Genomic DNA, 16,169 nt, shown 5'->3' with positions numbered 1-16,169 from the left:
GTACTTCTCTCATAGCAGCACTGGTCACTCTTTATTCGAACCTGTTGTTCCTACATGCTTGCCCTAATGCCAAGAGATAGGATAATATGGCAGCCTCTCTCACCTTTCCTGCTCAAGCTTATGTGCTATTTAAAAACTACCCAAGACAGTGGGATAGGAGAGCATGCAAAAAGCAGTCTGGACCCCTGAAAGTATGCAGAAAGATCCTGAAGTAGAAGTGAGCTCTGTGAAAGGAGAAACTTTTTGATAAGTGTTACTTACAAGTTTGCATCTATAAATGGTTTGATAGTTCCTGTAGACTACTGTCCACTCTTCACAAGGGTTTGAAATATTTCATAAGAATCATCTGCATAACCTTTCTCAAAGATTCATAAAGCAAAATCACCTTGCTGAGAGAGGCAAAAAACAAGTAAAACAGAAGTCTGAAAAATAATTTCTAGTGACTTGTAGGATTAATATTTTTTTTTCCATTCAGCATGTTGCAGTAGTCTAACCAAACATGACAAATATTAATGCTAAATGAGAGACGAGAGGCCTTTCCAGCCTGGATTATCCAGCTGGATAATGAGAAATATGTTTGTTTGTTTGTCTGTTTGTTTTAACCATTTGTTTTTTAAAGCCTCGAAATGTTATTGTATGTATATAGTATACATTTAGGAGGGGGGAAGGAAGACATTAATCAAAAGATAAGCCCTAAATACAGTTAAACTAGTAGGCTTTAAAATAGGCAATGTTTACTTACTACCTCACTGCTAAGCTTTCTTAATTGCACTGGTATCTGTTTAAAATCTCCAAGCATTTACCCTGGTTGAAAATGTCCAGTCCTTTTTTGCCTGTTCAAAAGTTCATTAGGTGAAAAATAGATGGAAAAACATTCAAAATATTTTTTCCCAGTAAAAGAAACTGGAATCCTGCTGAGTACAGTTGCATAGCAGCAGATGACAGTGTCACGTATGGTAGATTTTTAGCCAGGATGTATGAGATTTTAACATGAAGAAGATTGAGAAGAACCTGAAAAATCAAATTACAGATCTTTACCATTTCAGAAAGCTTTTCTTTCTCTCACTCCACAGAATCAATGAATGAGTGAGTTTGGAGGGGACCTCTGGAGGTCATCTGAACCAACCCTCCTGCTTGAACAGTATCACATAGGTGAAGTTGTGCAGGTTCATGTCCATTCATAATTAATCATTAAGAAGTTCATTTCTAACTTTTGAACTTCAGAAAGAAAAATAAAAAATATTCTTCCACTATAAATAATTTTCAAAGCAAAATTTTCTAAAAAGTAATATTAGTGTAGTTTATATGACACAATGAAACAACTCACGTTTTAAAATATTTTACATCTATAATAATGTGTTTTGTTTATTTTTTTTAACCTGCTGGCAATTACCTATAATGAATTTTAAAATTGCCATACAGGAAACAGTATACTGAAAATGACATAAGTATAAATAGAAGACTTCCATGATAGAAAGCTCTCAGTACATCTGTTCTAAACTTTGAGTGGCATCACATTTAAAATAGCATGAATTTTACACTAAATTTATAAGAATTTATTTGTTTATTTATTTATTTTATTTTTGTTTTACTGCCCATCCTAAAATATGATAAGGACTATGTTAAAACTCTGGAGAAGTCTCTAAAATTAGAAAGGGTTTTTCTTAAGGCTAATTATGACATTTTAGAAGTATTTTGAGTAGATATCAAATAGAGCAACTTGTGTATTCTTTCCTTTTGACTGGGACATCTATATGATGTAAACAAAAACTGGGAGATTATGAATTTTTGATTGAAGAGAGCATGATGTTTAATTTTTCATATAAATATAGCTTCTTTCAACTGTACGTGATTTAGCTAATAGGCAGCAATAACTGATTGAATCTTTATTAATAAGCCAGCAGCCACTAAATTAATTGGTTTGTGTTGCAATTCAACTTTGAAGCATGAGCTGCTGAAGTTAAGTTAGAATCTGCTAGGACTGTAAAAATTCTATTTTAACTGAAATATTATCACAAATAAAATTTATTGGGTTTGTTTTTATTTTCTTACTTTTGTTGATAATGGTCAGGAGTTTATGTGGAAACATTTCTACAATTAAAAAAATTACACACATTTTTAAATGTGTAAATGGGCTGTGCACCATCTATTCCTGGTTCCACATACATCCTGTATCCACAGTAATAAACATTTTGGATAGAACCTCATCACATTCAACTTTTTGAGTCAGGTTTCATATTCATCCAAAATATTAGTGTGTATACATACATATATATATATGAACCATTGGTTTGAAATGTTCTGATCCCTTTCCAAATAAATATTTTTATTAAGGTTATTGATAGTCAAAACTTTTTTTATAAGTCATAATGTTTATTAATAACATAAATGCTGTAAGAATGTGGCCTCAGTTTTATTCCATGAGTGAAAACATTTCAACAGTTTCTCAGCTTCATGATATAAAACTGCCACACTTAATCTAACATCACATATTCAGTTTATTTAGATAAAATGGGACCATTCTAGGAGCATGCAGTTAACATATTTATCAAGAGTTTGTATATTTTTTTCCTGTTTTCCAGAATCTAGCCAATATTATTTTAATCCACACATACAAATACACTTGTCCATTAAAATAACTATGTAACTGTTCTTAGTTACAGTCATACAATTGCTTAAGAGTTCTGCTGGACGTTTAAGAGCAAGTATTTAGTCTGAAAAAGAAATGCATTTTGTTAAATAAAACCTTAGTGAAGCAGGTTGTCTGAAAAATCAATCAAATTTCTCCTTGTGATCAATGGAGGCAAGGGAACAATATCAAAAGGAGCAATTGCTTTAAATTCCATGGCTGCTTTAGTATTCAGGCAATCAAATGTGAAACATCAGTACATCTGCACAGCATGCATGACTGTGCCCTGTTATTCCAGTGTAGGAGAAATAGAAACTTAGATGACTTCAATTTCATTTATAAATATAGATGTCTTAATGCCTAGAAATTAGAGATCATTCATTATTTTTCTATTACAGAAGAAAATATACCATACTTCTGTAAATAATAGTATATTTTTATATTAATTTTACTCTTGTGTATAGCTTCTCTCAGTCACTATGCTGCACAGATTCCCATCAAGTCAGAGGGATGGAGTTATGTGTCTTTATTGCATTGAATAACATACAAAACAGGAGAAATGAGGAGAGTATGTGTAACTGTTGAACAAATAATTTTAAGCTTCTCTCACTGTATCTGTCCGATTAATTCTTGAGTGTTTTTCATTCAGGAATGACAAGGATTTCAGAGACCATGGTTTTCAGTTATTGCATTACAATGTAGTGTTGAGTACTGCTTAATTCTTCAGTACTGAGGCATGGCCATATCTTCTTTTTAAACTTTATAAGCTTCTTTGATCACCAAATCATAGATATGTGAATAAATATTTATAAACATGCCATGTGATCTGAAGAAAAAAAAAAACAACCTAATCTTTAAAAAGTTTGCAGCATTCCTTTCTAAACCCATACTTGGAGACTGAAATGTCATTTCAACAAATTAGTACAGGTTTTTTCATTTATGCAGTTATCTGGAAATTTTTATAACTGATTTCTGAATATATTCAAGTATAAACTGTGTTCCAGAATGTCATTTTAATTTTTTCCTTTGTTTCCATATTGTGATAAGATCCCATTTATTTATCTATCTGTGTGTCTTCTATCTGAATACTTCTTGATTTTGCACTCCTGCCTGCTGGCTCATTAAACTTCACTTGCATTAAACTCTTCTGATGTGATTTGTCTGTGAACATTTAGAATTCCTTCAAACAGCTTTTAATGAGATAATAGAAAAAAAAATAGACATCTGTTAGACATGTGGCTTAGCTCTTTTGTTGTTGCTAGAGCAATAAATACATCTTCTGATATATTTTGATTGTTGTAACAGGCTCTCTTTATGCATTCATGTGATTATAACTGAACTGCCAATAAATCACATTGTGTCAGTGGTTCAAGGTTTGTAGTTCTGAAAGATTTGACAGACATCAGCTTACTTGCATGAAGTATTTGCAATTGATTTGAAGAAATTGCTGGAGGAATTTGTCAACACTATTGATTTTTTTGTCAGATAGTCTACATGGGCTGGACAGAAGAACGGGAACAAGACTCCCTTCAGGATCGAATGTACACACCAAAGTTTCTAGCACTGAGAGGATCTTCTCTGTATAAATTTATGGCACCTCCAGTAAGTATATTTCTCATGCTGTGTGGGCATAAATGTTATTAAATAAAATGATTTCATGTAATATGTACCAGCCTTTCACACTGGGATATCGCTCATAGGGTTAATGGCATTGTAACTTAGAGCACTAAAAAGTTCAATGGAAATGTATTGTGAAAATGACAGAGAATAACTGCTCATCAGATAACCATGCAGCTAACTTCTTTCCTCTTGGCCACATGAGCACTTAGAAAAATACAGGAGAGTTCTATTTGTGCTAAAAGGGGGCTTTTCATTTATTTCTGGCAAGCAAAACAAGCCTAAAGAAAGTTGGTTACATTTAAACTGAACTGTCATCCTGAGCACAAACTGCTGAGATTTTTCATAATACCAAAACTTTTTTCATACTGTGGAAATGGAACAGCTTGCATTTCTATCTTTAGTTTTTACCCTCAATACGACTTCTATGCTGTTTGTATGCACCGAAAGGAAAGCAGGGAAGCAAATGAAGCAGTTCAGTTTGAATATGAATTGGAATCTGACTGACAAGAAAGGGCAAAATTTTAGCTACTGTCTCATAATCAGCAGTTTAATTTCACGGTTTTATGGTACATCTAAGCTGCAGGAACATATCCTCTAGCTAAGTTTTAAGCCAGTAGCTAAGGAGTCGGCAGCAGTCCCACGCTGTCAACACTAGGAGTTTAGCAGTTGTCCTGATTCAGGCTGTAGATCCTTCCTGTTGGAGGTAGTTCAAATTTAGATGGCAAGTGTCCACACCATTCTTTATTTGCAATTCATATTTGTTTGTTTAGCAAAGCTTTTAAGAACGTATTGAATACATTGAGAGTAGAAGTATGAACTTAAGTGTGTTCAATGTTGGTAAGTCTTATAGGTTCACAAGTATAATAGTTTGGTTTCCCCATTGTTACGAGTGGAAGTTTGGATTTTGTTTGTGAATTTTTTTCAGGATTAGTTTAAAATCTCAGACTATGCTGTCAGGCACCTTCATTTAGAGTAAGTCCTTGCTATGGTACATCTATCTGAGTACTTGCTGCCTGTCAAGTAACGTGATCCCCCTTCTATATATAATGTTGAATGCTCCTGTTCAGTTCAAAAGAAAAAGATTATTCTTTTGTGAGCAGCATGGAATAAACTACAAATTTCTTTACAGAGAACTTGTTATTATATTATTTTTCTTCGTATACTGTATAATTTTGATTATTAGTTTCCAGAAGTAACATGTTGCTGGTGGGTAAATTATTTGGTTATGGGAAGAACATATTTGTAGTAGAGATGTGAACCACAGTGCTGTGAGCTAGGACAATTCTGGCAAGCTGCTGCTTTATGAGATAAGGCTGGTCTCAAATTCTTGTTTCAAATGAGCCGCAAGCAAAACATAATTTAATTATTAAAAATAAAACAGACTCTGGTTCTTATTCTGAAATAGGAAGACAGTTCAAACAAACAAACAAAAAAACCTTTTCACTGGGTAGGAGGGAAGAATAAAGACAAACTGAAAAAGAGTTTCTATAGAGGTACTTAAAGCCATGTATATGATACTTCTACACTACTTCTGCATTAGGCCTTTTAGAAGGACTTTCTTTATGCAAACTTCTACACATGCAAAATTTTGCTGTTCTGTGGGCATGTATGTTCATCTCTTCCAGGGATTAAAAAAGATTAAGAATAAACTTTCACAGCTGCAGATTTGGAGCTTTTAATTATGTAACATATAAACGTTGTTATAAGAAGAAAAATAATTTTAATTATATTTGTAGTGTAAGCTTCTTGGATTAAGCTGTTTCTGAACAGATGCGCCAACATTTTAACCAGAAAATTAAATGAAACTGTTGTCCTGTCTAACTCATTAGGGAGGCATGTGTTTTAATAGTATATATCAGCTGCCTCCCCTTGCTGTTTTTTTTTTAAATCTATTTGATCAATAGCATTTCTCCATGCTCAGATGCACGATAAGTTCTAATATATCTTATCTACATCTTAAAACTTCATTATTTCTGAGATTTCTTGGTACAATTTCTGAAGAATCAATGAGAAATTTTATGGACAAGGAGTTCTCTTATCTTTTCCCCGAAGTATGGAGCCTGTAATGAGCTTGTAAGCAAAGCTTCAAGTGGCTGTGGCCTTCTGCAGGAATAGTAGTTACTTTTCCTAATGGGGCAGGGCAATATGACTTCGTAATCTCTGGCTGGCGTTTTGTGTTCAGTGGAACTGTAGCAAAATTCAGCTCCCTATTTCTCTGTTCCTGATGAGAGATCATTTCATTTTCTGGTTCTACATCGTAGTACCCAAGCCCATATATACTTCTTAGCAATACTGTGTCTATTCATATTTGTTTTCCCTTTATATAAAAAATAAATTTATCTTACCTATTATCTCCCTTTTATGGTGTGGCTGCAGTTTTATGATACTTTTCAAAGAACTTTATAATCTTAAACCTTGAAAAACAGGCCTCTTCCTCTTCCAATAATTCTTACCATTACAATTTTATTTTATTTTTCATATTGTGCCTCAGATTTCCTTCTGGCTTTTTGTTTGTTTGTTTGTTTTTCAGTTGGTTGGTTGTTTTTTTATTCAGTCTTTTGAGACTGACTAATTCTCCTTCCTTCTTACAGTTTCAAAAAAATACTATATATAGTTTTTTGTTGACTTTGATTGACTATATCCATCTATCCATTTATGTCTTGTTTATGTATTAATTCTTACCTTTATATTGTTTTATTGAACTCTTTTTATCTATGTAGGCTTTAGAATAATTGCCTAAAAATACTCTTAGAAACAATTGCAAAATATGTGAGATAATGTGGGGAAATAGACCATTATTCAAATCTCACTCTGTTGGAATTCAAGAGCAGATTCACATTGGCAAGAAAACAAAGAAATGTGCATTTACCTTTGTTCTTTCTTGTTAGCTTTTTCGTCTAAATTGCAAGTCACACGTGGTAAGTGTCTAGGACACTGCAAGGTTGGAAACTTCAGTTTTATGGTTTAGAACTTCTGCAAACAGTGCATAAGAAAAGTGGGGAGAAACTCAGGGACTGTACCCTCTAGAGATCTCAATGCAACCCCAACCAGAGTGGACAGGAGGTTCCTAGGGGAAACCTGTTAATTCATCATAGAGCAGCCTGCATGAAAAAACACTGTAAGTGTAAGGAGAGACATCTTTTCAGCACTAGTCTCTGATAGTTTCTGCTCTGAGGCAGAGCTTGGTCTTTCTGTATACATTATACAGGATGTAAGAGGTAGAAAATCGTAGGGATTAACAAAACCAAAAAACTGAATTATTCAAATGAGGAATAATAACTTAGTTTCTTTTCCTGTTTTTTCTTTTTTCTATTTTTTTTCCAAGGTCACAACCTGGGATTGGACACGAGCTGAGAAAACATTTTCAGTCTATGAGATTATGTGCAAAATTTTCAAGGTATGATGAAAAAGTATAAAATAAATTACCATTTTATCAGGCCAGCTGAGAAGCCAGAGGATTACACTGGAACTAGAAACACTGTTTGACTGCCTTGCAGAAAGACATCAAATCTTGTCCCTGTGAATCAATATTATAAGTCCTGAAGTCATTAGATACAGATTCAAAATTTAGAAGAAATCTTTTCAGAAAGCATGACAAAATTGGAAATACACTTATTTTTAACAGTTTTATTTCTTTATAATGCAGTATGTGTTTTCTACTGAAAGGGAGTTTGATAGCTCTGCTTTCCTGGCACATTCAATCAGTACGTTCTAATATGTTGAAACAACTCAATGTAAGATTGCACTAAGGCAGACAGAAGTCACTAGAATTTGGAATATCATTCTCCAAATTTTATCCTTTTTTTCTAATTGTTTCAGCTTACCTTAACTACAGGAAATAGGAGAGTTAATTAAATATGTTTAGAAAGCGAAATTGATGAGTAGCAAATTGAATATATCCATTACAGTGCATTGTATTTATGTTTTTTCTGATTTCATACGGAATTAATATAGGCTTTTTTCTCTTTTTAAAACAGTGGAAAACAATCTTCCAGATGTTCAGCATTTCTAAATCTAAAATGTGAGAGAGAGGGAAGGGAAAAGAGAGAAAAAAAGTTTTCTCTTTTCATTCATCTGAAGTGCTTTCCCATGTTGGTTTTTTTTTTTTAGGTCAAAATTTTTGTAAGAGGTAATTTGATTTTTACTTTTTATCCAGGCAGAGTCTAGTATCAAGTGGTATGAAAAAAAGAATATTTTAAAGAAGTGCTTCCCTTTGGGAAGACCTTATACTGATATACATGGTACATTTTCTAGTTTTTGTAGGTCATGTAGGTGCACTCTGTTCCTTTAGGAGGCTGAACAACTCAATAAAATATGGAGGCTTTTTACACCAGAGACTTAAAAATAAGAAACCAAATTTTTAATCTGAATAAAAAACCTGCTATCTGTCTGAAATAGAACAGGCAGTGTTCTTACAACACTAGTTTGGACAGGAGATCACTGTGGTTAACTAGCAAGTGTGTGCAAACACTGACTCTATCAGCTAGGAATAAAATTAACAGAAGCAGCTATTCACTCTGTGAAAGCATTGCACTCAGGAGGTAATATGAACCACCATGCTTACAACAAAGTCACTCTTAGTGAGATATGAAATTTGTTGCTAGTGAAGTACTTTTTTATTTTAATGGTAATCTTTGTTTACTTCAGGACTTTAGTCTGGAAAACAATAAGCATTTAGCACTTAAGATTTAAGCCTGCAGGAGTGAGGAAACCTCCTTCTTCTGACTTCATCCAGATTTCATTATACTGTTTGCACCTATGATGTTTACTTTTATCAAATTCAGAAGTCTTTCTTCTATTCCTTCCATCATCTTATTTTGTTGATACTATTCTAATGCAATCTTTTTTTTTTTTTTTGCCATTTTTCTTTTTTTCTCTTTTCCTTTATCCCAGTCATGCCTACTAATGTAAGAATTTTTTTTTTTTTTTCAACTGTGTAGCATAAGTTTGTTACATAAAGGTAGGGCTTGACCAGTCAGCCAGGAAGCAGGCCATAAACCTCTAAAACCTGAACCAACACCTTCCTGGCACAGGAAAGAGTGTGAATATGCTGTTCTTTCTTATCACTTAACTCTTCAGACTGTCTGTAGATCCTCCTTTCTCAGTCTGTATTAACATAGGGTGATCGAGCATGAGGACAATTGCTGGTTAAGTGATATAGGAATATTACTGCTGTGTTTGACAAGTCATTCATATTCAGTATTCATATTATTTTATTGTCTGTAAGTATGATCAAGTGCATAAAATCTTGAAGTGTTTCAAACAGGATTTTTTGACTATAGAAAAAAATTGCTGCAATCAAATTACAGCTTCTAACATTAGCACATTAACATTCACCATATTCTAGCTTTCTGTAGCAGATAATATAGGACCTAACCATTGTTTCACTAAATATTAAATCAAGTAAAACCAGGAAAAAGAGTTTCCCATTACTATTACCACGTTGAAGCTCTGTAGTGACTTAAGTCTTTGTTCAGCTTTTCTGCCAGCATCTTAAGCAACTAGATGCATTTGTACAAGACAGACGTCCTCCATGGATATTACCAAAGCAGAGTCAACTTTAAAAACATTAGGTTGTTACTTTGTGATCACTTTCAAACTTCTTCCCCTCTATCGTACCTCACATTCTACTTTCATTATAAATTTGTTTCCTTGGAGAATAATTTGGATGGTAAAGTGGAATGATAAATTCACTGAGAGTGATAGATAGCATAACTTCAGATACCTGGACTCTTCTACTTTAGTGTATCCTTTTCTACAATTGCTGTTCTCCCATAGTAGCTCATATCATAGAATTTCATGTCACTCTTTCCAAAAATATTGGGAAGATAACACTGTTCAGTGATTCTCCTTCAGTGGATACCATCATATGTCACTGGGCAGAGATAAATCCAGGAAGTTAATAATTTGATGAACAGTGGAACATTATCACTCACTCTCTCTTGTGTGGTTTTGGTTCCATAATCTTATTTAAAGTCAGGTTTTTCAGACTACTAATTTACTAGGAATAATGGGATACAATCATATGAATATCGAGAATAATACTCTTAACTATTTTTTGCATGATCACTATGGATTTTGGATCAAATACACCACTTAGCACTCATCCACCCACTCCTGGTTTAGCCTTAGAATTCTCATAGTTGAAAGAATGTTTTCTAACCAGCAGTTTTCATATGAATGTTCTGGTTGTGATTTAACCTGGCAGAGAGCTTAGCACCATACAGCCTTTCACACACTGCTCCCCCCTCCCAGTGGAATGGGAAAGAGAATCTGAAAAAAAAGTAGAACTCATAGGTTGAGATAAAAATATTTGCTAAGATGGAAAAGGAAGAGAGAAATAGTAGTGATGATAATTTCATATATGTACATATATATGTACCTATACATACATACATATATATATATATATATATATATATATATAGGTACATTTAGAAATGAAGTGATTCACTATGCAATTTCTCACCAGTTGCCAACTGGTGCCCAGCCAGTGGTAGAGGTTTTGAAAGTATGGATATGTTGTCCTTGTCAGTTGGCTGTAGTATCAACAAATGGTCCCATACATGCTTAATTTATTACCATAGATGCGGCTTCTGTGGCTAGCATTCATTTTAAATTGAAAGACTTGAAAGTGGTCTTTGCTAACCTTCATATGGATTGGAGTGAACGATTTAGAATTAATGTTTCCACAGTATATTTCCTTCTATATCGATTAGGCTGCTGAGCTTACTTAGAAGGTAAAATATATATTGTTTTCATGAAAGACTGAGTGTGCTGGCTTGGCCAGAACTGCTGCAACATCTCTATATAGCCAGAAGGTAAGCAGGTCTTGGGTCATGTCTTCTTTGTGAAAGTGAGTTACTAATATTACCATAGCACTTACTAATCAAAATGTATATGCATTACCTGTCTTGTTTAGATTGGAATGAGACTTTCAAGGACTTCTTCCATTTTTAGACTTAAAATTATTACAAACTAGCATGCAACTTGCACCAAGCATGCTAGTATTTTCTGCTGCTGTATTCTGGAAATATCAGTAAGTGTCCTTTGTGCAACAAGGACAGAACTTATTACTAAATCTCTAGGTAAACATTTTATTCCTTCTTCTAGTCCCTAATTCTGTCAAAAATTCTGATGAATGCCACTAGAAGAATTTTGATTAAAGAAGCTTTCTATCCTAAGTTTATCCTTTTCAATGGTATTGTAATTTTTATCAGTTAGACAGATTTGAAGTTTCTCTCCATGACAGAAGCACTGAAGTGGAGAATATGAACTGCCAGATCCTACTGAATACACATTAATATTTCAGTTTTTCAATATGAGAGAATACTTCTTCTAGTGACAGTAAAATATTAAAACACTAAATTAGTATTAATGTCTACCATGCAGCAAAGGACTTCACTGATGTAGTCATCAGAAAGACAATATGTGTTAAATAAAAATCAAAACCATGGCAAATGTTTTCTTCATACTTGCCTGTATGCGTAGAGTGTGTTCTCCTTTGCATCAGTTCCAAAATCTTCTCATGAACTGTGTATGAAACTGAGATGCCATCTTCAATTTCTGTAATTCTCTCAACCTCAAGGCAGGATCTCCTGCTCCTCAATCAGAGATTAAGGTATTATGTGGTTTAAAACTTGTGGATTCATATTTATTATATTCCTCACTGTAAGGCTTTCTTTTGTTGTCACAGTGATCTTTATTTTTTTTTTTTGGCACATTACAAACCAAAGAAAGAGAAGGAGACTTAATTGAATAAGTAATTACTGTTAATCTGATTAGGACTTTCTAAATAATAATAATAATAATAATAAAAGAAAAGAAGAGAAAGAGAAGTAAGATTTTAAAAAACACTGTTTTGACATTGGAAAAAAGTATTACATAAATTCAGAAAATAATTTCTGATGCCCTAATTCAATATTTGAAATCTAAATAGTGAAAAAGTATAATAAAATAAATAAATCACATTCATACACTGTAAAAATAATATAATACAATCCACAGTAGTGGATAATAAAGGTTTTATGAAAAGTATTCAAAGTACCTTTTAAAAATATTTAAATATAAAAATTTTCACAGTTGATATTTTAATTTGACATGCAAATAAGTTAAAACAGTCTGAGTACCATAATCATGTTTTAATTACAGTGCATTATTTTATTCGTTATGCTTCAATAGTGGCAATGTATGTAGCAGTGGGCTGTGCTTCACAAGGAAGAAATGTTACTGAAGATAGAAACAACTCAGTTCTGATGAAAAGATACATAAATTGATAGGCATATGAATTAGTTTATTACATTTACAATATGTTTTTTATTATGGGTTCAAGTATCTTAAAAGGGAGAACAGAATGCTCTGAAAAACTCATTAGTCTAAACAGAAAAAAGATAAAATGGAAGATAAAACAGTAATTAAAGCCAGGGAAGTTCAAATTAGGAGGAAGTTAGAAATTTTAACATTTCTTATGGTTAATCAGTGGAATAAACTTCTATGAGAAAGTGATACTTTTAAACTACTTCCTTTTTTGTACCACCAATTTTATTCAAACTGATACTACTGGGATATCTACACTCACCATACAGATGTAAATTATTATTAAATTAGTTTATATTAGTATTAGTATTATATTAGTTTTTATGCAAGATAATCTGATAACACTATAATGTATCAATGAGTCATTTTCAGCAGAATTGGTGATAGAGTTTGCCATGAATATATATTATTAATTTATTTTGGAAGAAGCTTATTTCACCCAGTGGTCTATTTTGATGGGTAAAGCCCCATGAGTAGCTAAATGATTCCAATGTTAAGATTAACCAAGACTTCAAAAACTGAAACCAGATTTGTCATTTGCTTTAGAAATAGGCAGATGGCCTTGGTTTGTTCTGTAATTCAAAGCTTGTTGAATTGAATCTGTCTTTTGGTAGATTGTTGAATTGTGTGCATCTTTTGGGTATGTTTGTGTGTGCATGTATCTCTAAATGTGAATATATATCAGTAGTTCCAAAAGTAATGCTTCCTCGCAAACTGTGTGAGTTTCAAAAGGGCCAAGTGCTGGGTCCTGCATTTTGGTTTCAACAACCCCAGGCAACCTCACAGGCTTAGGGAGGAGTGGCTGGAAGCTGCCTGACAGAAAGGGACCTTGGTGGGCTGATGGACAGTCAGCTGAACATGAGCCAGCAGTGTGCCCAGGTAACCAACAAGGCCAATGGCATCCTGGCTGGTATCAGGAATGGTGTGGTGAGCAGGACTAAGGAAGTAATCTTTTCTCTGTAATTGGCACTGGTGAGGCCCCACCTCGAGTACGGTGTTCACTTTTGGGCACCTCAAGACAGAAATGTAATTAGCTGTTCACTTTTTCCAGCAATGAACAAGAGCCTGCATGCTGTGCTTATAAAAATCTGCACCAATGAAGATGACCACTGTCACCACTGCTGAAACATACCACCCACCTATCACTGTTCATATTCACTGATTCATCTCCATATCAGCAACAGTTGATGAATGTCAGTGGGTGCCATTTTTTCTTCATGGAGGAATTCACTGACATACTTTTGTTGCCATCATTACCACATTGCAAGAAAACAACAGAATACTGGTGGGAAGGTTCATCCCCTACTGCCATATCACCAACATCTGCCTCTGGCATACAGAACAAAATAAAAAGAGGGACTACAGAAATTAAAATTAGGCGTTACTTTTGAGGCAAGCCTCCTGTAAAACAAGATTTAAGTATCTTCAGTAAATTGGTAAATAAATGTTATTTACATATTTTTTTTCCACATGGCAAGTAGAACTAGTGAAAATTTCTGCATAAATCATAAAGATTAAAAAAAATGCTACATTTACATGAAAGAAGTTTGCTTTGTTTATTTGAGTTACATCTCCTAGTAATTGTGTCATAATACTTTCTATCATTCAGTCACTCCTCTCTGTTTTAAGTGTGTCATGCAAAAATAATCAGAGATTTACAATAAACAGTGTATTTTATTTAGCATTAAACAGGAAGCAAATTCAGGTGTCAGGTCAGATCTGAAATGAAATGTGAGAGTAATTCTGAATGGCAGTCTCTGTTGACAATGTGTCAGGATAGTAAATCATTCATTCGCATCAATGTAGCTATACTTTTCTCACTGCAGGACCAGACATAGGTTTCGTTCCTCATTTTAGCCATTACTGTGTAAATTACTCAAATACAATTCTTAATTTTTCCATTTAAAGGCCCTCTAATTTTGTTCTTTAACCCCAAAAGCTTGTAGTAACCAGCCTTCATCGTTACAAAATAGAAGTTGTGTTTTGTGGAGAAAAATAATTTATAGTATTGCTTCAAATATAGGAAAAGTATGTAAAAAGCATAGGAGACTATAGAGAATGATAGATAAATTTTAAAATGAATGCCAGTGTACTCAACTATTTAAAGTATAGATATATTAATATAATTTGCTAAGTGGATAAGGCTTACATGCTGATATAATTCCAATAAAGCACTTTACACTAACTCATGCTTTGGTGGCATAAGTCATGAATGCTTTTTACAAGTACTAAATCTGCTGAAAATCACACTTGTAGCCAGGGCTCAGCAAGATGTCAGTTCTTGGAAAAAAGTACTAAACTGCTGAGTGTTTCAGTTCTAAGTAATTGAAATGGTTCTCAGTCCTGCTGCTCTAATAGTAGGAATATTTAATGTCTCCAGAGAAAAGAGGTTCTGTTCCCACTCTAATTTTTTTTTTGTATAAGATAACAGTAGAAATGATAAATGTTTCCTTTGTCCACTGGCATTATGACCACCATTAAGTTGTCTTTAGTTATACAGTACAGAAAAATATGTCAGGTGCTAGTATTATTCACTACTGGAATAAAACTTCTGCTGAGGCTGTTGAATTTCCATTACTGGATCATTTTAACCATACAGGGGTATGTAGCTGCTCTTTCCTTGAACTAAGATATGCTCCAGATGACCACTTATCTGATCTTCCACATTTTCTGTGATTCTGTGATTCTTCTTTTGGTGTGAATGTAGTGATAGAATCCTTTATTCTGTTGTGTTGTTAAATTAGAGAAATTTAATAGGCTTCTTTTGAAAGCAGAAACAGTTTTATTAGTTGCGTGACAATTGCCACCATATGAGGCCTTTTTAACTTTTTATTTCTTTCTGAAATAAAAAAGAAAAAAAAAGATTATAAATGTAAATCTTCCAAGTTAGGCTTACTCTGTTTCTCTTTGACTTTAGATAGTTAAATTTTGCTTTGTTTGTAAGGGAGGTGGGTTTTTTTTATTTTTAATTTTTATAATATTAAGATTGCATAAACTATCTCTCCTTCAGAAAATGGAGTAAGCTGAGATGGGCTGGGATGCCACTGTTAGTGATCCTATTTCTTAGGAGAAACAACAAAATGAACACACAGAGAAAAAAGGAAAAGAATTATCGATACACATCAGATATTTCAGTGATTCTTAGAAACTCTCTGCTGGGTAAAGACATCAACTTTTCCTTCTAAGAAATTGCTTTTTTCTGCCTTTCTAAGTATGAAACCCACAGGGCTGTTGCAACGTACATGTAACGTAAAACCAACATTTAACTTCCAGCATAAGGCAAAAGGAATAATGAAAGAAATCAGAAATTAAATGTGAAAGAAAAATAACAAATAAGCATACACTTCAAAAGCAAGTGTATATTTTACATCCTAGTTGCTGTTCAAGATTTATCAAAAGTTTGAGCACAGATTTAATCTAGGCAGGACACTTTTCAGAATCTATAGTGCATTTCAGTGTTTTCTTCACTAATATGTTCTGATACATCAGTTTTTGGAGGCTTTTTTTCATTTTTTGATATAGCATTTTTCTCTTGTTTTCTGGCTACAATCCTTAATTATATGAGACAATTCTGGAAACACTTCCCAATGTGGTTAATCCTGTC

The 16,169-nt window shown here is 33.4% G+C and overlaps 1 protein-coding gene across 3 annotated transcripts in view; it reads left to right on the top strand.

The window, feature by feature from the left end:
* The window catches only part of SNTG1 (syntrophin gamma 1), a 318,971-nt gene that overhangs the window by 270,361 nt on the left and 32,441 nt on the right, over nt 1-16,169 (top strand). For all 3 annotated transcript variants that reach the window (XM_065753302.1, XM_065753304.1, XM_065753303.1), the window contains 2 exons: nt 4,115-4,231; nt 7,575-7,646. In XM_065753302.1, coding sequence (XP_065609374.1) covers nt 4,115-4,231; nt 7,575-7,646 — 189 coding nt within the window. The remainder of the gene's footprint in view (nt 1-4,114; nt 4,232-7,574; nt 7,647-16,169) is intronic.

The sequence above is a fragment of the Cyrtonyx montezumae genome, unplaced genomic scaffold, assembly GCF_038088225.1.
Source record: "Cyrtonyx montezumae isolate F1298 unplaced genomic scaffold, pur_monq_1.0 scaffold_8, whole genome shotgun sequence".
NCBI lineage: Eukaryota > Metazoa > Chordata > Aves > Galliformes > Odontophoridae > Cyrtonyx > Cyrtonyx montezumae.
Note: the sequence above shows the minus strand (reverse complement) of the source record. Positions and strands in the feature narration are given on the sequence as shown.